Source organism: Carassius carassius, chromosome 42 (genome assembly GCF_963082965.1).
Source record: "Carassius carassius chromosome 42, fCarCar2.1, whole genome shotgun sequence".
Taxonomy (NCBI): Eukaryota; Metazoa; Chordata; class Actinopteri; order Cypriniformes; family Cyprinidae; genus Carassius; species Carassius carassius.
The window spans coordinates 20667656-20689485 of record NC_081796.1 but is presented as its reverse complement, the minus strand read 5'-3'; the positions used below and the strand labels follow the sequence as shown (position 1 = coordinate 20689485).

General features: G+C 37.5%; 1 protein-coding gene across 1 annotated transcript in view; it reads left to right on the top strand.

The window, feature by feature from the left end:
• Positions 1-17418, top strand: part of LOC132124144 (heparan-sulfate 6-O-sulfotransferase 1-B-like) — a 60845-nt gene extending 43427 nt beyond the window's left edge. The window contains exon 2 of the mRNA XM_059535001.1: positions 16040-17418. Coding sequence (XP_059390984.1) covers positions 16040-16742 — 703 coding nt within the window. The 3' untranslated portion in view covers positions 16743-17418. The remainder of the gene's footprint in view (positions 1-16039) is intronic.
• Positions 17419-21830: the final 4412 nt, after the last annotated feature.

Below are 21830 nucleotides of genomic sequence, written 5' to 3'. Positions count from 1 at the left end.
AGCTTTAATCACCCTTTTTTGGTAATTCCATGAATTAACTGACCACGACACTGCTTGCATATTAGTTTATTTCGCAGTGAATGGCCATCCCTGCCCCTACGTTAAACTGGAAAAAAATGATCGCCTTCGTTAACGAGCAAATTTTGACACTAATGTTATATATTTATTTATTTATTATTATTTAGGTTTTTTTTTCAAACACCGTGCCACCGGCGGTTGTTGGTCCATGACTACCGCGGTGTTAAAAATCTGCCACCGTCACAGCCCTACTAACTACTACAGACTAAAGCTAACTAACTTTTACTAACTAACGTTTTATTAATTATCAATAGTGATAAAATCATTTTAAATGAACATTTACAAACCACTTTTCCTTTTCAGATTTGTATAATTTATTTATTTATTTTTCTTTTACTAAAAGCCATTGGGAGCAAGTAGAGGAATGGAATTGGGACTTATTGCAGGTCAGATTTTAACAGATTTGTTAGATTTCGGGTGTTACAACACTATTCCCTTTCAGGTAAGATTTCAAGAGAATTCAAGAGATTCGAGTTAGTGTGTAAACACGAGACCACTATTATGATTTTTTTTTTTCTCCCCCTTTTCTTATCCTTTCCTCTTCCTCCATGCACCCACAAATAAAGTAAAAAACGGTCAGTTTGAGAATATTTCTATTGAATTATTTGTCCAATAAATGATAAATAATTCTGTTGAGTTTATGAATGCAATGCCCAATCAGATCGTTGAAACACTGGTGTTTTGTTCGGATTGCGCGCTCGCTGACTGAATTCTACTCTCTGGCAAATTCTTTCATCAGAATGCAGTTTAGGGGTGTCGCGATATATAAACTAATAAATAATATATGACAATGGTGTTGCACAGAATACTGTTACCCACCGAATTATGTAACCATGGTTGTAGCTGTATTGAGCTAATCTGACCTACTCCTAAAACCAATCCTAAACCTACTCACGTTTTTGAAGATAGACTTGAATGTGCATGATATAAACCAAAATTTTTATAATTCATGACTGAAAACATGATGTCATGTGATGTGATGTCATCTCTGTTCAGTTTAAATAGTGTCTGTCCATTTATTTGCAATCAAGTCAACGATATCGCTGTAGATGAAGTGACCCCAACTAAGCAAGCCAGAGGCGACAGCGGCAAGGAACCGAAACTCCATCGGTGACAGAATGGAGAAAAAACCCTTGGGAGAAACCAGGCTCAGTTGGGGGCCAGTTCTCCTCTGACCAGACGAAACCAGTAGTTCAATTCCAGGCTGCAGCAAAGTCAGATTGTGCAGAAGAATCATCTGTTTCCTGTGGTCTTGTCCTGGTGGTCCTCTGAGACAAGTTCTTTACAGGGGATCTGTATCTGGGGCTCTATTTGTCCTGGTCTCCGCTGTCTTTCAGGGCAGTAGTGGTCCTTTCTAGGTGCTGATCCACCATCTGGTCTTGATACGTACTGGATCAGGGTGACTGCAGTGACCCTCTGATCTGGATACAGACTGGATCTGGTGGCTACGGTGACCTCGGAATAAGAGAGAAACAGAAAAAATATTAGCGTAGATGCCATTCTTCTAATGATGTAGCAAGTACATAGGGTGTTATGGGAAGTGTTTCCGGTTCCGGTTTACCTAATTAATGCAGCCTAAAAATCCTTTAACGGATTTGTATATTAAAAGAATATTAGTATGTTATGTGTTAGCCAGGTTAAAATGTGATAGAGAAAAAGGCAACGAAGAAGTCTTTTTTTTTTAAACAAAGGTCAAAACTCCTGTAATAATGTAGATTTTTGAGGGTGCACTCTTATCATAAATTGTTCTATTACTTTTCCTACATAATTTTTTACAAAAAACATTGGTAAAATAACCTTTCCAACGATATATAGTTTGTCATGATTAGATTAGATTTGATTGTAATATAGAGAAGTAAATGTAGGCGTCCCGTATTCGGGACGGGGTGACAGTTAAGGGGTTAAAACGCATTTCTCATATTTATTTGCTATATATAGCCTAGCTGTATTATGTTTTTCTTCGCTCGCTAAAGTGCTGCAGGTAGGTGATATGATGACCATGTGAATCCTCATGTTCTTTTGTTTGTAGCCTTTTGCACATGTAAAGTAAATCCCAGGGAAACAAATGTTAGTATTTTTAAAGGATCACAGACAGTTATCCTTTCTGATTTAATTCAGTTCTAATTTAAAATAATCTTGTCGGTTAACGGTTAATAATCGGTTAACGAGTGTCGGTTGTCAGTTTGGAAAAATAACCAAAATGAACATCCCTAGTTTGCAGCTGCTTACAGTAGATTAAACGGCAAATAAATTAGTGAAAATATCTTTAACTTTCATGTAGGAAACTATTTTTTAGAAATTGCTTAAAGCTAGCTAATCAAAACTTCAAATTTGCAGCCAGTGCTTGCCATTAATGTGTGCAGTGTGCTTCAGACAGTCATTGAATAGATTGTGAATGATCTGTGGGTATGTCATCTGAGGCGGAAACAGCTTTTTATGTTGGTTAGGGGTAATTGTGTAATGGTTTGGAGCAAGGCTTAGATTCAGAGATGTCAGCAGCACTCAAACCTGTGATCACCATGAATCATCACTGTATGAATTTGTATTCGTGAGAGTCTAGCGCTAGATTTCTATGGCCTTTGTCAAGAGAAGATTTAGATGAAACTCAAAAAAAATTAATAATAAAATTAGGCAAATGACCACTATTTAGTAGTCTCTGATGATCACCGAGGCTGTAATGGCAATGCTGAATTTTCACATTTCTTTTTTTAATGTTTATATAACAATTGTAACTGCAATTATAATAATTGTAACTAATCCTTGATAATGTTAGTTTTTTTTAGATACATTGATTTTTGTTCATTGTTTCTTAATGTTAATTCACAATGCATTAAATGGCGTTAACAGAAAAATAACTTATTAGTAAATGTTGAAATTAAGAAATATAAATGCTGTAGAAGTATTGCTCAGTATTAGCTTAATGTTAAATAATATTAACAAATGAAACCTTATTGTAAAGTGTTACAAATTTTCTGTTATCAAACTGAATTTATATATTATAACATAAATAAATTTTGTATTCTAGAAACTAACATTAGGATTTGGTAAACTGTCAAAAAAAAAAAGAAAAAGAAAAAAAGTAATTATAAACATTGTAACACCTTTCTGTTTCTTAACAGTTAGAGATGCTATATTTGTGCACTTCTGGTGCACCGCAGAGCCGATGAGAATATAATTTGATTACCTTTTATTGTGTGATGCCAAAAGCTCTTGCTGAAATTATGACTCGGTTTTAATAGTATCATTACTTATTTAGCACATGGAAATGAGTCATTAGTGATGCAATATATCTACTGTCCTCGGCTTCATTATGTTTCGGCTTTTGTTGTTTATCTGTAATCTTTCATATGAAACCAGCAGAGCCTGTTTACTCTTTATTGTGTGTACCAGTTAATTTGATTTAGATTTAGTATTTTCCACCAAACCTTTGATTACAGGGTGGGCGGCATTGCCTAAATCTTATATCACTATGTATATGACGTTTTATATATTACATAACCACGAAGCTGTCTATGTGAGAAATTACTGTATTTTTTCTGTTATGTTTTTTTTTTTAAACCGTGCCATGGATGTTTAAGCACTACTGCCATATTGTTTTGCACTAGTATAACTGATTTAAAAGAGACAATTGCACAAAATGGTAGAAAAGCAGTCACTGTACCCTTTCAAAAAGTAATAATATGTGCAATTTAAGGGTCAAATAGGCAAAAAAGTATGCATTTTGAAAGTGTACTGTCACAGTGACAGCTTTTGTACAATATTTTCTGAGAGTGAATATGATTTTCAGCTCTAAAAAGGTACTGGTTTATTGAATTTATGTGTTTAAGAGACAGTGACCGGCTCCTGTACTGATATGTTTGTTGTATCGACACCATAACCAACAAAGTGCTCTGTGTCATGATTTCAGCTTCACTTTGAAGCCCACTGGCTGTTTTGATGGATCACAAGGAGGACCAAACACACTTCTCATGTCACTGGCTTCTCCATGGTGTTGTGATTTGAAGAAAACGCTGCGCAGGCTGCATGTCATCTGTCACTTTGCCTGAAAAACCTGCTTAAAGCCTAGACGGTGTGCATGGTGCTGCCTTGTACTATGTGCCTGTGTATCGGTCCATGTCCATGATGTTTCTTGAGTGCTTTGACGATATGTCTTATCTTTGCTCAGTGGCTGTAGACTACTAAGAGTGCCGAATCTCTGTTCTCCACCTCTGAGACATGTACTTGTGTTTGACCGCTGTCCTTGGTGCTGAACAACTGTCTGGCTTAGAGCTGGAGTGGTTAAATGGGTGCTCTCATACTCACACAGGTTGAAGTGATGGACCAAATGCCAGGCACAAACTGCACAATATTTAAAGTCATCGGATCGCTGCACATTTCACACTGCACAACTGTCTGGAGCACCATCTAGTTGCTGTTGTGTGCACAATAAATGACAGATCGACGACAGGGGTTCAAACATTACAAACACTTTTCAATAGGAGGGGTTTTGGGAAGGAGAAAAGAGAATCAAAATTCACTGGAACACAAATTGGACTGAGGTGAAGAAGTATTGTCTGACCGCCAATGACTCAGTAAATGCTATTATTCCCATCCAGTCAAACTCACTCACTGGAATTGGTAATTTCAGGTGTTAGATTATGCTCATATTACACAGACTGATTTCTCTGAAAGGTTTGAAATAATTAACTCAGATGAGAAGCAAAACCAAGAGCCTCTCATACATGTTCATTAATACGAAAGTCACTTCTTTTTCAGAAGAAAATCTGCATTAGTGCTCTGTAAATTACATAGTAGCTATACTTGACTATTAAACCTATTGAACAGTTGGAGGTGGAGAACTAGAGACTGTTAGGATGTACGTATAACTGATAAGCAAATTCATAATTTAGATTGAATTAATAAAGAACATACTGCATTCCGATCAATTTAGATGACTTAAAAGTATGATTTGTTTGTGAATCAGACAACTTTCAGTGCCGTTATTTTTAGTTTTCTACGATTTACGTTGAGAAAAACCATCAGAAAAGTCTGATGGTTGAACGATTGATTTGCAGAAGTATTTTTGTTTTACCTCTGATATACATATGTATACTAAAGCTATTTATTTACAGAGAGCAGTGTGACCTCATCATGAGAGTAAATGTGTTTTCTGGATTAGCTCAATCTCTTTGACAAAAACAAGCCGATTAAAACACTTTCATAAACTCACACATTTTTGAATGAGACCATATCTCACGTTTGTTTCAATCTCTTTAGTTTTATGTTTTAGGGAAGGGAGGGAGACATGTTTGGTTGTCAGGTGTAATACAGAAAAATGTATAAATATTAATCCGATATGATGGAGTTGCCATTCCAAATCACTCTGTCACATATGATCCACCCCCTGCAGACAGATCCATATTGATCGATGTGGACGTATCTGTTTAGATCCGGATCGGCCTCGCTATTGTGACCTCAGCGCATCAGTCAGCACAGCAGAAACCGTTAATGCAAAACTGATTAGACCACACTAATAGGCATTTGTTCTGCTAGAGATGCAAAAAATCACTTTTATTTACTGATCAGCAGTCTGAACACCACTGTGACTCTATATGTGTAAAAAACTGTAGTGAAATTGGAAACCACTTTCCTTACGCTCTTTGCATTCTTTTAATTCATTGTGCATTCTCTGATTTTCTTCAGTCTCTCCTTCCTTGTGATTGAGATGATCAGTGAAAGAATGGACCAGACTGAATTGTGGACCAGTTTGATTGATTTGATGAAAATAACTGAATCATAGAAAGATTCAATTGTGTATCACACTATCACATTTCTCTTGTTGTCTTGCATCTTTCCACCTTTCTCTCTTTCTTTCAAATGTTTCTTACTTTGCTGCTTTCTCACTTTCTTTCTTTTTTTCTTTTTTACTCCTATTATACTCCTAAGAGTTTTGCTTATTTTGTTTTGGTTATGTATTTGCTTGCAGTGTGTGTGTGTGTGTGTGTGTGCGTGTGTGTGTGTGTTTGCACTAAAAATTTTGGGGTTAAAAATAACCCAACTATGAAGTTACTCAACAGTTGAGTTAATTATTTATATTAATTAACATCAGAATTTTTATTAAAAATTACTAAATACAACCATATTTTGAAACTACTTTGTTGTAAATTACAGATTTTATTTTAATATGCAAATAACACATTTACAAATATATTTTAAAATATTTTATTTAAATGTACAAGAATGTGTAAAGTACAACTGACATTTTCAAGATGTACAAATGTGTCAATTCATATTCATATCAAAACACACAAACGTGCAAATACAGTTCACAGCTGTGGCCTAATGTTTAGAGAGTTGGACCTGTAACCCGAAGGTCGCTGGTTCGAGTCTCTGTGCTGGCAGGAGTTGTAGGTGGAGGGAGTGAATGAACAGCGCTCTCTTCCACCATCAATACTCATGGCTGAAGTGCCCTTGAGCAAGGCACTGAACACCCAGTTGCTTCAAGTAATCAACTTCAAGTAATACTTTTCTAAAAAGTTTTGCAGCTAATCTTTTAATCTATTAATGCTGGCGAACAAACAGGAATAGGATTCCTCTCTGGGGGAAACGGGGAAACGGACTAAAGGGAATAAAAACTTTTTTAACGTATAAAAAAAGAATAATTAACGTATCAGACACATTACTTAATGTTATAACAGTTATATACATCATACGATTATATTAACAGTTACTTACCCTTCATAATCATGCAGGCATAATCGCTGACTGGATCGTTAAAATTTGAACGGAGTGAAGCGGGAAACATATTTAAATCAACAGTTGGGTTATAACTAAAAATAACCCAACGACGAAAAAAAAATGACCCAACAAATTTTAAGATAACCCAACACATTGACCCAATATGTGTAACCCAACGGTTGGGTTAAAAAAAACAACCCAACGTTTCTTACTGTGTGTGTGTGTGTTTGTGTGTCTTGTGTTAGTTCAAGTGTGGGAGATTGACAGCTGGCCCTGAAGGGTCTATATGAAGGTTTCTGTCTCACCGCTTACCAAGGACCCTCAATGCATTATAGCAAGGCTGATGTTTCATTTGAGACTTTTTTTTTTTTATCTTTCTGTTGGTTTCTCTCAGCCATCACCCTGATAAAGATGCTCATTGTGCTTTAAAATGACAGAAGTTTTCAAATAATTCAAAAGTGTCTCAATTAGCATGATCTTTATTGCACTGAGAGAAAATAAATTCCGCAATTATCCAGGAGTATCTCATGTGTGACAGGCATCGTGAGGAGGTCAAAAACACTTATTAACTTCAAACTGTGTGCATCATGTCTACCTTCTGTGTTTTTTGTCTTTTTTCAGTGGCAACTAGGAATACTAAATAAGGTGGTTTTTGTGCAGAATTATTATTTTTTTTTTTTTTACTTTTGTTCATTTGTTAACTATTTCCAGTTTAAGTACAGACCGATAAAAAGACTTTTAGAATATGTAACAGGTTATTAACCAGCTGAAAACACCAGCATATATTCTGATTAACATTAACCAATATAGCAACACAGTGCATACTGGTTTCATTTTTCAGCATTGCAGTAAAATACATGTTTATGTTTGGGTCTCAAGCCAGTCACACACTGTACGGTTTTGGCGACAAATTTTGCAAATCCTAAAAGATTCCTCCTATCCTAGGCTAAAATCTGTAGTCTTTGATCACTAGTTTGACATGTTCACCCACAGCCAATTAATGACCATTGTGATCAAATTCTGGCAGTGTCAAATTTGCTGCACAGTCCTGCAGTGTGTCTTCTACAACAAACGTCAAACGGTATTCATTTTTCAAGACAATCCATGATCAAAATTAATGCTAGAGATTTCTTCTAACCATTACTATGATAAACACCAGTTGTGCTGCTGTTTTCATGTGGTTTTGGATTGCTGCTTACACTATCATTTTAAATACGCAGGTATCGTCACCATTCATAGACTTTTCACGATCATACAATGTGACATTAATGACAACTGAGATCCCAGTGTGACATGATCATTATGTTTACACAGTCTGACAAGCAACAATCGTAAAGCACTATTATCATTTGTACAGTTTGCACCAGGCTTTAAAGAATAGCGTAAAATAAAGCAAAGCACAATAAATAGACAGTTTAGCCTTAATGGATCGAAGTGCAACACCAGCAGTGATGTGCATTAGCCAGGAAAAAGGAGGGTAGAGCCCCTGGCCTCCTTCCAAACGGCCTGAAAAAGAAGAGCTGGAGGGAGAGAGGGAGAATGAGAGGAGTAGAGAGAGGAACCAGCATCTGCGTCGCGCCTCAGTAGTTTTAAAAAAACAAACGAAGGGAAAAAATGTTGGATGCCAGTGACTGTGAATACACCTGACTGTGTGTGACCATAGCAACCTAAATAGAAGGCCAACAGGATGAAAGCAGGGTCTGGTGAGAGACAGCAAAACAGGAGCTCAAAGACAGTTCAGCAGTGAAGATTAGAGCAAGACTGCAGAAAGATGGCTTCAGGTGGGGATGATTTGAGAAGAGAGAGAAATGATTCGTCTTCATCGGTCAACGTCACAACAGAGCCCTGCCTTTTCTTTTTAACCCATTTTATAAAGTTATGTCTTTCTTTTTTTGATTCATGAACCCATATTTACTATTGCTTTTTCATTTATTTTATTTATGCTTTTTATATTTCTACTTCATGAATGTGTGTGTAGTTTTTTTTAATTGTCGTTTATATAAATATTAAAAATATATTATTTAATATATTGATTCGTTTATTTAGATTATATTTATTTTTGTCTTTAACCCATATTTGCTATTGCTTTATTATTTTCATTATTTTATGTATACTATTTTAGAACTTTTTTACTTTTTATAGATCAAAAGTTATTAGTTTCTCTAATTTTGTATTATGTTTATTTATTTATATTTAATTTTTATTGTCTTTATAGTATATTTATATTATTTTTATTTTGTTTACAATATATATTTGTATTTTTATTGTCTTCAGCCCATGTTTACTATTGATTTATCATTATTTTAATAATATTAGTTTTACATTTTTATATTTTATACATTATATGTTCAGTTGTATTAATATATTTTTGTCTTAAGTTAAATTATAATAAAAACATAACATTTTTTGTTTTTGTTTAATTGAGAATTAATAACCAAATGTACTTCTTTTTTTTTTACTTATTTAGTTGAATTAATTAATATATATTATATTTCCACATTTTAAAGATGTTTTGTTGCAATTAGTTTTATTGCCTCCAGCTAACCTGCAGCACAAATGTAAGGTTATTTATCATGCAATAAAAGCAATTTTGAACTGAAAGTGAGAGAGATCAACAAAGGTCTCTGTGTTTCACTTCCAAGCCTCCTCTCTCGCTCTCTTTCTCTCTTAGCTCTCACTCTCTGTCTGGTAAGACTAATGGTATAAACAAGCCTGGGGTTAAACACATTCTGTCCTTATCTTCCAGAAGCACTCACTGTTTAAACCGTAACCTTGTTAATCCAGGAATCCAACTCTAAAACAGACACCCCTGTTCTAAAATTAAAATATGATTAGTTTGTTAAACTCAACAGAGAAATCAATTTTAGTCCGTACTGTATCCATTAAATACCCAGGATCGAAGAGATTGTGTTTCCATTTTATCTCAAGCAGTTCTATATGAATGGTGGAGTTCTGTTGGAATTGCAGTGTGTGTAAGTGAAGGTGAAATGGAGGGATCTCCCCCTCAGGCTGTTAGAGGGTCTCTTCGCTATAAACATTCCTCACATTTCTGCTGCTAATAGGATCAGAACTGTGGAGTTCCTGGAGCAGAGCTCTTTTATTGTGCACTTGGAGTCTTACAAGGATGGTGGTCTGGTTCTCCTCTCTCACTCGCTACTGTTTGGACTCCTGATCTGTTTTTTTAAAGGCCACTTGGTGGTTTCAATCAGATTTTGGTTGCATATGGGAAATACACTGAATAATTAATTATTAAGTGAAACATACTAAAATAACATTCACGAAAATGTATTCTTTATCATTATTAGTAGCAGTCATTGACACGATGTTGCAGATATAAAGTCTTTTATTACTTATACATTTTATATATATAAAAGCTCACCTAAAGCCTGGTTGGTTGGTTTTGCTTGTTTTGTTCAGTTTGCTTTTTGTTTTGATTAGTTTTTGCTCTGGTTTTTTTCCCCACCCCATAGCACATGATCGAGGAGTAAATATTCTAGATTGAAGGTTAAAGGTCAGGTCGTCCTAGACTCTCTCTGGAGAGCATCGTATTATGAGAAGGATTTATCAAATCCTGCATTACTCCCTCTCTAGTCTCCAGTCCTGCCTTAGTCCCTCATGGATCTACAGTCATACATAAACATGAAGAACCGCATGCAACAATAAGCTCTAGCTTTATTAAAGCCTCTGCTCCTTCTGAACCACTGTATCACTGTTGCCTGTCTCCAACCAGAACTCTCTCTCTCTCTCTCCTCTGGAGTTCATCAGTGTTTTACTTAATACATGGATTTTTAAATTGCACTCTGCTCTTTGGTTGTCTCCGGTTCATTGTCACTAAACATTTTGTGTGTTTGATTATGGTCTATCTACTAATATTTCACAGATTTAGGGTGCCTTCACACTTGGTTCGCTTGCCTTGTCCGAATCCGAGTTCAGTTGCTCCCCCCTGCCCCCGCTGGACTGCGTTCATATTATTTTATTTGGGTCCGAACAGCTCTCTGCTTGCAAGCGCGTCAGTCATGCTCAACAAAAAAGTTTGTGAAACACAGACACAAACACACAGTTTCATCAAGTAATACGTCATTAATAGTGATTGACTTCCGTGATTTGGTATGATTGCGTTCACATCAGCAGCGAACCGTACCGGAGTTCACATGAACAGTACCCCAGACCACCGTTTTTAAGCGAACTCGGGTGCAAGTTCGGAAGACAGCGTTCACATCATCCAAACGAACCGAACTCTGAAGTCAAGCGAAGACAAAATCACAGGTTTCTGATTTCCCCATGATACCTGTCACAATTCACTTCCTGACTGCTTTTTAATGACACCCAAGAGCTCACACAGGGTTCCTTCAGTGTGTTGGTTTAGTGCTCGCCCCGTCCTTGCACATTTGGCAGATCTTAAACCTGCCAGGAGTCTTTCCGCTTGCTAGCATCCTAACATGTTATTTATCACCCACTCTGAAGCGAAACACCTGTGCGGGTTTAAGATAGCTGCTTTACGAGACCCCTAGGAAAGACCCAAGACCTGCAGGGGGTCGACACTTCCTGCCTGACTTATTTACCACATTTCCAAGATGCTCTCCATTTCTTTTTGTGGTTCCTCTTGTGGTTCCTAATCTATTTGTGGCACTACTCATGTTATCTTCATAATTGATTTCTTTATACCTCTCTCCTCTTTCCTCATCTCTCTCTCACATACACTGCTGTCTTTATCTGTGTCTCTTCCTCCCACATCCCAAGACGAAATAATGGCCGCTCTGTAGTTAGTCACACTCCCTCAGCTGTTACGGCTAGTGTGTGGCAGCAAGCACCAGGAATCAGGTGGAATTTACATTCATCCTAGCAAAAGCAGTTGTGCCGTCTTTGATAGTCAGAAAAATCTAGTTGAAATCCCCCACCTCACTCATACTTTACTTTAACAGGTTTGATTGTGACATGGCTGAAATTTCCTCCTTATCTCTGCACTCTAGGCAGAATGCTGCCTCCGCTAACATTCGAAAAGACATGGGGAGGCCCTCTTATTTCTTATTTGTTTGTGTATATTCACAGATCAGAGTAAAAATAGCTTGTTTTGAAGGATTCTGTAAAGCTTTTTTTAAACCTTATTAATGTGATTCATTCAGAACTCTCACTCAGCTATATTAGCATTCTAGCTACTTCCTAGACAAGAATCAATCAAATCAAATCAAAATTTAAAAATGGATTACTGAAACCATTGCACGAAAGTTTAGCATTTCTGTTGAGAAGGGACTGTGCCAGATTACTAAATTTTAATCCTTCTGTTGCTTCTTCACCTGAGGCCTATTTCACACCACACATGAAAGGCTGTATTAACAGGTTACAAAATTCACACTGGTTTGATGAAACAAGGCGTTCCAGATCGGTTAAGCAGTTTATAGCTACACTTTGGGGATTCATTCTCTGTAGATTCATTACCATGAGAATGTAAACGTGTACCATAAGGATGCAAACCTCTCTTCATGTAAATTAGATTTAATGATGAAGTTTCAAATCAGAGTTTGTATTAATTCTCAGTTACGCACTTCCATTAACTGATGTATAGAAATACTCAGTGTAGTAACCCAGAATCTGCTTGTATTTGTTGTACTTCTTTTGGATTTCTTTCAATTATTTGTGTGTATTTGTGTTGTGATACGTCAGATTCACGCAGCAGCGGTGATGGATTAAATATTGGTCACAGATTATTGGTCACTTTATAAATATGAATATTATAACACATCCAATAGTAATTATATATAAATAAATAGGTTTTTACAAAATATGTTAAACGATGCATTGCGATACAAATGCCAAATTGTAGCTGATGTACACTTTTTTATTTTTTTTTTCCAAAGCATTTCATCGCTAACTTTTATGCCAATGCACCGATGCAAATAAGTGAATCTTCCCATCCCTAGTACAATATATTTATTGCTTATATATTTTCCAATATATTTTATGATTTTGAACTAGTTAAGCTGTCCTCAGCTGGTTCTTAAGGTCTCAGCAGATCACGTGGTGGTGGTTGGCCACACAGGAACATAGTGTGATGGTGCTGGGAAAGAACTTTGTGTCTCTTTGTCAATGAAACAACCAGACCTACCAACCCCTGAATATCATGTCAGCAGAATTACCTCTTATGATTTAAGAAATATGTATGTCACTACATATACAGTGGGCCAGTTCAAAATGATTTCAGTGTTGTGGATCTTTGTTTCAAAATGTGAAAGAACCAATGCTTGTAATGATAAAAATATCCATTCTGGTGCCATTGATATGTTACTGTGTTATCTTTGTGTGGTCCGAAAAGGTATTTATGAGTGTGAGAGAGAGATTTATGTGTGTACATAAATGTCCACACTGAATTGTCAAAACTGATTTTCTTTGTCCAAGTTTTTTTATACTCCGCTCTTACAGAGAAATGGATTTTTCAAGTGGACCGTCTCCAGGATGACAGTCTAGAGTCTTTTTGCACAGTCTGGTGCTTTTTGCTGACAAAAAAATGAGATTTCAATTTCCCAAGCCATACTCAGAAGCAGCAAGCGTCCCTGATGAAATTAAACCAGTCTGAAACATATTCACCCGGCCTGTCATAGTCGTGTCACCTTCAGATGGTTGTCAGGGGTGATACCAGTGGAGGTTGGATGCCTTGGCAAGGTGAGGGAAAGAGGTGTGGCAAGAGTCAGCAAAGGTTCTGCATCAATAATCCAGCAATGCTCCACTTCCCTAGTTTAAGTGCACCATTGGGAGGGCGGCACTGGGAGTGGAATGTCTTAGGAAGCTAACGTGCATTTGAATGGCTTTCTCAATATGCATGTGTGAAAACAAGAGCATGTTGGACATCAATAAACAATGTGAGGGTTAACACACTAATCCAAAGTTTTCTCATTTTTTCTGCCCATTTCCTTTCTGTGTGAGTGTGTCTGAAAGAGGAAATGGTACCCCCACAGCTGTTTTGTGTCTGGTCTGTCAGAATGGGTGACTGGTCTTTGTGCAGTCATCATATATTTGGATAGAGGCTTATTTGCATGTGGAGTCATGTCAGACAGAGAGTTGTGACGGCTCCACTGTGAGCTGTCAGCCCGAGGAGGAGTCTTCTAGTTTGCTCTGTCTAAAGCTCTGACCTTGAACTCCACACTCTCCAGTGGGCCGTTCAGGCCGTCTCTCTCAAGGGCCGCATTTCCTTTCCCATGTCTCAGTGGGAGAGAGCAGGGTTTGAACCTCAATAATGAGATTTTTAATGACATAGTGGATTGTTTTAATGTATTTGTTAAGTGTGTTTGGTTCTGCAGTTGAAAAGCATGGATTGAGATGAGTGACTTTGGAACGAAGCATTCCCCCCAATATTCACATTAGTAGTGTTGGTTTTTCAATCCCCGGTTCTTGATTTGGTCAGTTTACTAAGTGGTTACATTGTTGGTACAGGGTTTCTGTGTTACTCTTTAAACAAGCAGACTAGCTAAGCAAACCCTTGCATTGTTTGATAGCAAGATAGCATCCAGGCAAGGTCAACCTTTATGTGGCTTTAGAATTAGTTAGTCATTAGTTATTTACGCAAACCAGCAGTTAGTTCATTTCGAAAATATCTAGTTTTACACAATAAGGGTTTTGTAGTAGAGGATTAAAGAAATATTTACAAACAGGTGCCAGATTCCTATGTTTCCCGTTGACTTTGCCATTGAAGCCTTGCACACAAACACACAAATTGAAGAGCTTCTAACCAAGCTGGCCTCATCCAGGTCTTAATTCAATGATGACAAACTTTTATAAAAAATAGACTTGTGTTCAGTAACTTAATTTATGAGTCCAAGCTCGTAGTATGACCCTCAGTTATTTTGTGAGGTGCCCCAAGTCTCAGTACTGGGTCCATTCCCATTAATAATGTGGCTATCTCGGTGTGTTATTAGTATTGACTGGCCTTGCAGAGAGCAGGCAGACAGTTATTGGCTGGGATTTGGATCTGCCGTGTGTGTTGATGGGGCCCAGAGTTTAATCACTGTGGAAACATGAGTTATTAAAACGGGAAGCCTTGGCACTGCAGAGGGATCTCGGATGTCTCTCAGGCTCACTAATGATAATAAGACTTCAGCTTTGTCACCAAAAATTGAGAAAGGAAGAGAGAATGAATGAAGAGATTTAAAGATACTGAAAATACAGAGTCAAATGATTTAGAGAATTAAGGAAAAGATCAACAAAAGTAAATCAGAAGTCAGAGTCATTTTAGCAATGAGCCCACATTCTGATCTTGCATGTTTGAGAGTGTTCTTGTTGTGGCAGGGAAGGTGTTGAAGTGCTCATAATGGTCCTATGCTTTCTGTTAGGGCCTGGTTAATACATGCACACTGCCACCATGTGGTCAGTAAGGGCACTTTATGCACAGTGAAAGGATATTTGAGTGCACAGTGTGGGCTGGATTGCCACCTCTTGGCCAGAGGCAAGATTATTTCGAATGTGTAACCAGCTCTCGGGCATTTTAGAGGGAATCTGTTTCCTTGGCATATTTGGTTACAGGGGTGTGAAGAGGTAATGTAGGGTGAAGCACAGCTGGAGCTGGTGGTGAGGGGGTTGTGGAATGTGTAGCTGAGAGCTAAATCTCTCTGTCGTCAATTCGGTCGAGATTAATCTGTTGAAAACCACCTGCTAGATTCCTGGCAGTGCTTTTAATATATATATTAAATACATTATTATACATTTTTGATAAATAATATACCCAATATGTTGTGAATATGCTGTATATTCATATATATACTCCAATGTGTACACTTCCAGACCTGGAACGCTCCAGTCCTTATTTTCCTTCTTCTATCAATCAAATGAGTATCAAAACAGACGGGATGTGAAGTGGTGGGAAAGGATAAAGGCATTGGTGCCACAGGGCATGCTTTGAAGTCTCTGAGCAAAGGCATTTATTGAGTCACGGTTTACACCTGTTGCATCCTGTCTTTCAAAACAAAGTATTAATTGTTGGATAAAGATGAAGATGTACACGTACAGGTTGCATTGTGAAAATTTTCTCTTTTTTTTCTACTGTGAATGTTTTGTTGTTGATATTAGCAGTTTATTATAGCTCCAACAGCATAACTTGACATTAGCAACACCAAGGTCATGGGTTCGATTCCCATGCAGTGAAAGTCACTTTGGATAAAAGAGTCTGTCACATGCTTAAATGTAAATATTGTCATAATCTTGTATATGATTGGTTTATTTTATAACTAAGGGAGTTGTCCTGTTCTGTTTCCTGCAGAAAGTTCTACTATATCACTCTGCTGAGGGACCCTGTTTCCCGCTACCTTAGTGAATGGAGGCACGTTCAGCGCGGGGCGACGTGGAAGACATCCCTGCACATGTGCGACGGTCGGACTCCCACTCCCCAAGAGTTGCCACCCTGCTACGAGGGCTCAGACTGGTCGGGGTGCAACTTGCAGCAGTTCATGGACTGCCCCTACAACCTCGCCAATAATCGCCAAGTGCGCATGCTGGCCGACCTCAGCCTGGTGGGCTGCTACAACCTCTCCACAGTACCTGAGAAGAGGCGCTCACAGCTCCTGCTCGAATCAGCCAAGAAAAACCTGCGAGACATGGCTTTCTTCGGCTTGACGGAGTTCCAGCGAAAAACACAGTACTTGTTTGAACGCACCTTCCACCTCAAGTTCATCCGGCCCTTCTTGCAGTACAACAGCACACGGGCGGCCGGCATTGACCTGGATAACGACACGATACAGCGCATCGAGGAACTCAATGATCTGGACATGAAGCTGTACGACTATGCCAAAGACCTATTTCAGCAGCGCTACCAGTACAAGCACGTGCTGGACCGCCAGGAGCAGAGACTACTGAGAGGACAGGCGTCTTTCCACAGCCCGTTCCGAGAGGACGGAGCCGGAGGAGAGGGTACAGCACGCCTGCCAACCGAGGACTACATGAATCACATCATCAACGGATGGTAACCGCCCACCCCTCTCCAGAGAGACCGAAAAAGAGACACAGTAACAAAGGAGAGGGGGAATAAAGAGACCAAGTGGAATATCCATTCCCAGACAGGAGAATTCAACACCCCTTCCTTTGGGTGGGAAAATGGGACCAGAGAACGTTCAAGAAATGAGTCCCTGAGCGTCTCGCTTGGTGCACCATTTCATAGGCCTTTTTTAAATAAAAGTTATGCCATAACATTAAATTATAAGCAATTTTTTTTTGTTCCACAAAGTTTTTCTTAACCTCCATCTGCAGTGTTTTTCAAAATGTGTGATTAAAATGAACAAACAGGTTTTAATATCTGAGAATCTATGAACTCTTCAGGAAATTATAAAGATTGTTTATATATATATATATATATATATATAAGGTATGTATGCATGTATAAATCTTAGATTGCTGTTTTTTTTTTACCTGGTGTGAAGTGGATGGAGCTGAAAATTATTAACATGTGTTGTGAGTATGATCTTAATATATATATAACACGGAAGAGTCTTTTTTTTCATGAGCGTTTTTATCATTTTTCCCCTTTGAGTGTTGATTCCCAAACAGATTCCCAAAAGCCCTGGAGATTGTGTTGGAAAACCATTCCTGACAGATGTTTCAAACTGCAGTACTGGTACCCAATAAAATAATTATACCATCACATAAGCATGTGCTAGTTTTATACAGTATGCATTGTATGTGTTTGTTTTTGCACATTTGCTGTGATCCTTTTACCCAATGCAGTGCAGTATGCCCACATTTTGCATTGAAAATCATGCGCCTTAAACAAAATCCTTCTCTTGGTTTTCTGATCAGGATTCACCATTTGTCCTTTAATGGCCATTAATTGTTGAGTTTGCGTGCATGTAAAACATGTTAATTGAACTTGCACTGAGCGTGTTGGGGCTTGACATCCTTCACAGATAGTTCTCGTTTGGCTCTGTGTCTATGGGGACTCCTTAACTCGCATCTTAACACTTCCCTCCAGCTGAAACTCAAAATAAACACTGCAAATGAAGCCATGATTTGAGCCACGTCAAAAATGCTTATGGGAAAAGAGTGAAGAATGGATCATATGTTACATGTGTCTCAGATCAGTCAGAATATAGAGATCAGTGCTGAAGATAGTGTGACAGTTGCTTTGAGTGTATATGTTAATATATACAAGTGTATATTGTGTGTGTGTGTGTGTGTGTGTGTGTGTGAGCAAATGAGGTGTCTTGAGTTTGCTTCCCAACAATGTTCAGTACTGTATTTCTGTTCATGACACCTGGATCTTTAAAATTACCAATAAAAAGATATATCAAATTTTTGAGACATGGTTAATTTGAGTAATTTTAATGAAATGAGTTTTTCTTTCCTTTAAAGAGCACTACAGTTAAAAAGTGCAAAACGTGGGCATTACACCAGTCTTCAGTGTCACTTTCCTTCAGAAATCATTCTAATATGCTGATTTGCTACTCAAGAATTTTTTTTTATTAATAACAATGTTGATAACAGTTATGATATTTTTTGTGGAAACCATGAGTCCTTTTTCCAGGATTCTTTGACAAATTCAGATGCTGACATAGAAATAGATATCTTCTGTAACATTACAAATTGCATTCTTGCAGAGTAAAATTTATTTCTTAAAAAAAAAAAATCTTACTGATGCTCTGTTATTTACAGTAGCAAAAACATTTGAATTTGTACTAATTTACATTCAGTTAGGATTCAATCGTCTACGTTGTTTCTTTTGTAAGAGTTAATCAGCAGCTCTCTCCCGAGTTTTAAATAATCTTTGAGGATGTGTGTGTGTGTGTGTGTGTGTGTGTGTGTGTGTGTGTGTGTGTGTGTGTGTGTGTGCGCGCGCGCGTATGTTTTTGTGACATATCAGGACACAACTCTGTATAATGACATGGGTATGACACAGGTATTACAAGGAGAGGGTGACTTATGAGGACATAACCCATGTCCCCATTTTTCAAAACACTTATAAATCATACAGAATGAGTTTTTTGAGAAAGTAAAAATGCAGTTTCCTGTGAGGGTAAGGCTTAGGTGTAGGGTTGGTGAAGGGCCTTAGAATATACAGTTTGTACAGTATAAAAACCATTACGCCTATGGGATGAACCCACTTTTCACAAAAACAAACGTGTGTGTGTGTGTGTGTGTGTGTGTGTGTGTGTGTGTGTGTGTGTGTGTGTGTGTGTGTTAGTGTCCCAGACACATGGCTCTGTGTTATGACTTGCACATTTCCTGTGCAGGACAGTTTTATAATTACTTTTTGCCTGACCCATCAGATTTGAAGTGCTGTCTACATATTAATTTAGTCAATTTCCTCATAACAGCAACCCTACCAGGTAAATTCAATCTAATTGTGATTCTAATTCTATCTCTAGTTCTATATATAACTGTATTAAACAGAAAAGAAAAACAAACCATTGCAAAGCTTTTTCTCAGGTGGCCAAACCCAAACCTCCATGTGTTCCCCTGAGAGTGGAGCTGAAATCATCAGCTGTTCCTCTGAGAGCTTCATCTCTCGCCTCTGCACTGAGATGCTGATGACCCTGCTCTGCTGTAACCACAGAGATCCAGCCCAGCAGATGCACAGGGGCGGCCACTTACCTCATTCGTTGTTGTTGTTTTTTAATTGTTCTTTGTGTGACCTGTGAAACTGGCTTTTGTGTTGTGTGGGAAACAAAAGACCAACACGGACTTCAGAGGTTTGCAAAGGACACAATGTTACATCCCAGCCTAAAGTTTCATCACTCTCTTTCATGTGTCCATTAAAAGGGCAGTTAGTAGTGGACGCTCTACAGTTGAACATAAAATGCTAATGCAATATAACTAATCATAGAATAGTCAAGCATTTAGCATAGTAACATAAATGGTCATTTTCAGAATAAACAAACAAAAATCCAAGGAATGTTAGAGTTATACGTGCTCTCCGCTGTGTAGTATGAGATGAGTAATGATAATCAATTGTGTTAAATTAAGTAAAGGACCGGGATTGATATCAAAGTATATGTAAGGGTGTAAAGAATAAAACGTTCACAGTGGAAGGAATATGGCAGCAGTGTGTATAAATCACATTGTGTATAAATCCCCTTAAATCACATTTGCCTTGATTTCTTCATCACGGGTGTCAGTGGCGGCCCCCAAAAAACTTGAATTTCCCCACACACAGCTTTTGTTTTAGCTTCAAAACTTTTACAGATCAAATCATTCTCTCTATCCGACACAACAGACCAAAATCTGCTTCAAGCTATTTGTTTAATTGAATCATTAGACTTGAGTGGTTCTGCACACCTATGCATAATCAAGTCAAGGAAAGGTAAGCTGTTAGTTCAGAATCACATGTGCCTGTAAGATGACATTAACCTAACCATCAGACCCACAACCGGTTATACATTTTATTTAAACCCAAAAAAAAAAAAACTATGCTCTTCATGGACACCAGAGAGCACTAGAGGACAAATAATGGCACTGGTATTGTGTTAAGTTTGGTTACGCTGTCATGTTTTTTTTTATGTAACTCTTTTCTTTCTGCAGATATGTTTGTGTTGGTACACAATCTGTATGTGTCTATATCTGTGTTTATGTCAGGTTTGAGTCTGTCTATATATTATATATTTTTATGAAGGAAAAGCAGCAACTGAACTCCCATACTCTCAGAGTAATCACAGAACTTCCTTCTCAGCTGTTGATCAAGTGTTCTTCATGTCTGCAGATGTGTATATGAATACCATTTGTTTTCATACTACATCCACCATCTTGGAATCACGACAGACAACATACAACCAAAAATAGGTTTGTTAAACAAGTTTAATTTAACTGTAAGGAACTATTTATATTTGTATGATACTAATACTCAAAATATTTCACCCAGACCACCTCCAACAAAAGTTTCATGAATACTGGAACTACTTATTATTTGACATTGTTTTTTTTTTCATACTGTGTAGTAGAAAAGCACACCTATTCAGATGCAGGAGTGGGGATGGGTTTATGCAATGTGAAAATGAAGATTTTCTGGTACTGAAATTAATTTAGCCTTCATGGCCACAAGACGCTGACATCAGATGAGATTAATTCCTGCTCAAATAATGACAATCAACTAAAAATAAGTGCTGAATGTCCATAAGATGGAGCTATAGGCTCAGTTTTGATATGTTCATTTTGTTTGATTCATTTTCAGAAGTGGAAAGTATTTTAACAGGATGACTACTAACACAGTGATACACAGTGGGACACAAGAAAATTACTTTGTTAAATATTTTCTTGAATTTGTTTATTTTCTTTGTGTCTCCAACTGTCAAGTTCTATATATATATATATATATAAACGATTTTTATCTGACTTTAAAAAGAAAAAAATGAAATATTTCAGATTTAATTTTAAAATAATGATTAAATACTAAAGCAATCCGGGAACACAAAAGTGTCTAAACATTTATGTCAGATGCCACTTTCAAAGTATGCCTGTGAATGAGGAAATACTATTTGTTTGCTTTGAGTTTTCACATGATAAAACATCTGCCATTTAAAAGCAAAGCATTTAGTGAATTAAACTCATGATTATCCGTCTAAACGAAAAGAGAGCGTTGTTTACGATTAAATGATTCACTACGAATTGGACTTGCTACATAATGAGAAGATGGGGACCTTTAAGCACGAACCGACTCATTTGAATCAATGTCTTTTCAACAAGACATTAGATAGAGTTCAGTCGTTTCATCCTGAACGCTACTCTAGCTATTACATATCTAAATCAGTCCTCTTTTAATCTAAACACATGAATGTAATCATTTATTCAAACAGCATCCACATGAATTATGAATTCCTCAGTGTGCCGTGCCCATGAATATTACATTTCTGTGTCTAAGCGTCCTCACACTTGCACACACAGACTGATTCCACTGACCTCATCTCAAACACCATCTGGGTGAACAGGAGCCTCTCAAATCACAAACTTTATGGTCTACAGCCAGAACTACTGGGTTACTTCCAAGCCATGGAACACACACCTCGTGGATCTTCCCTGTGCTCCACGCATGACAGGGTTTTCCTCGCAACACAGAATGTGGCTTTTGTTAA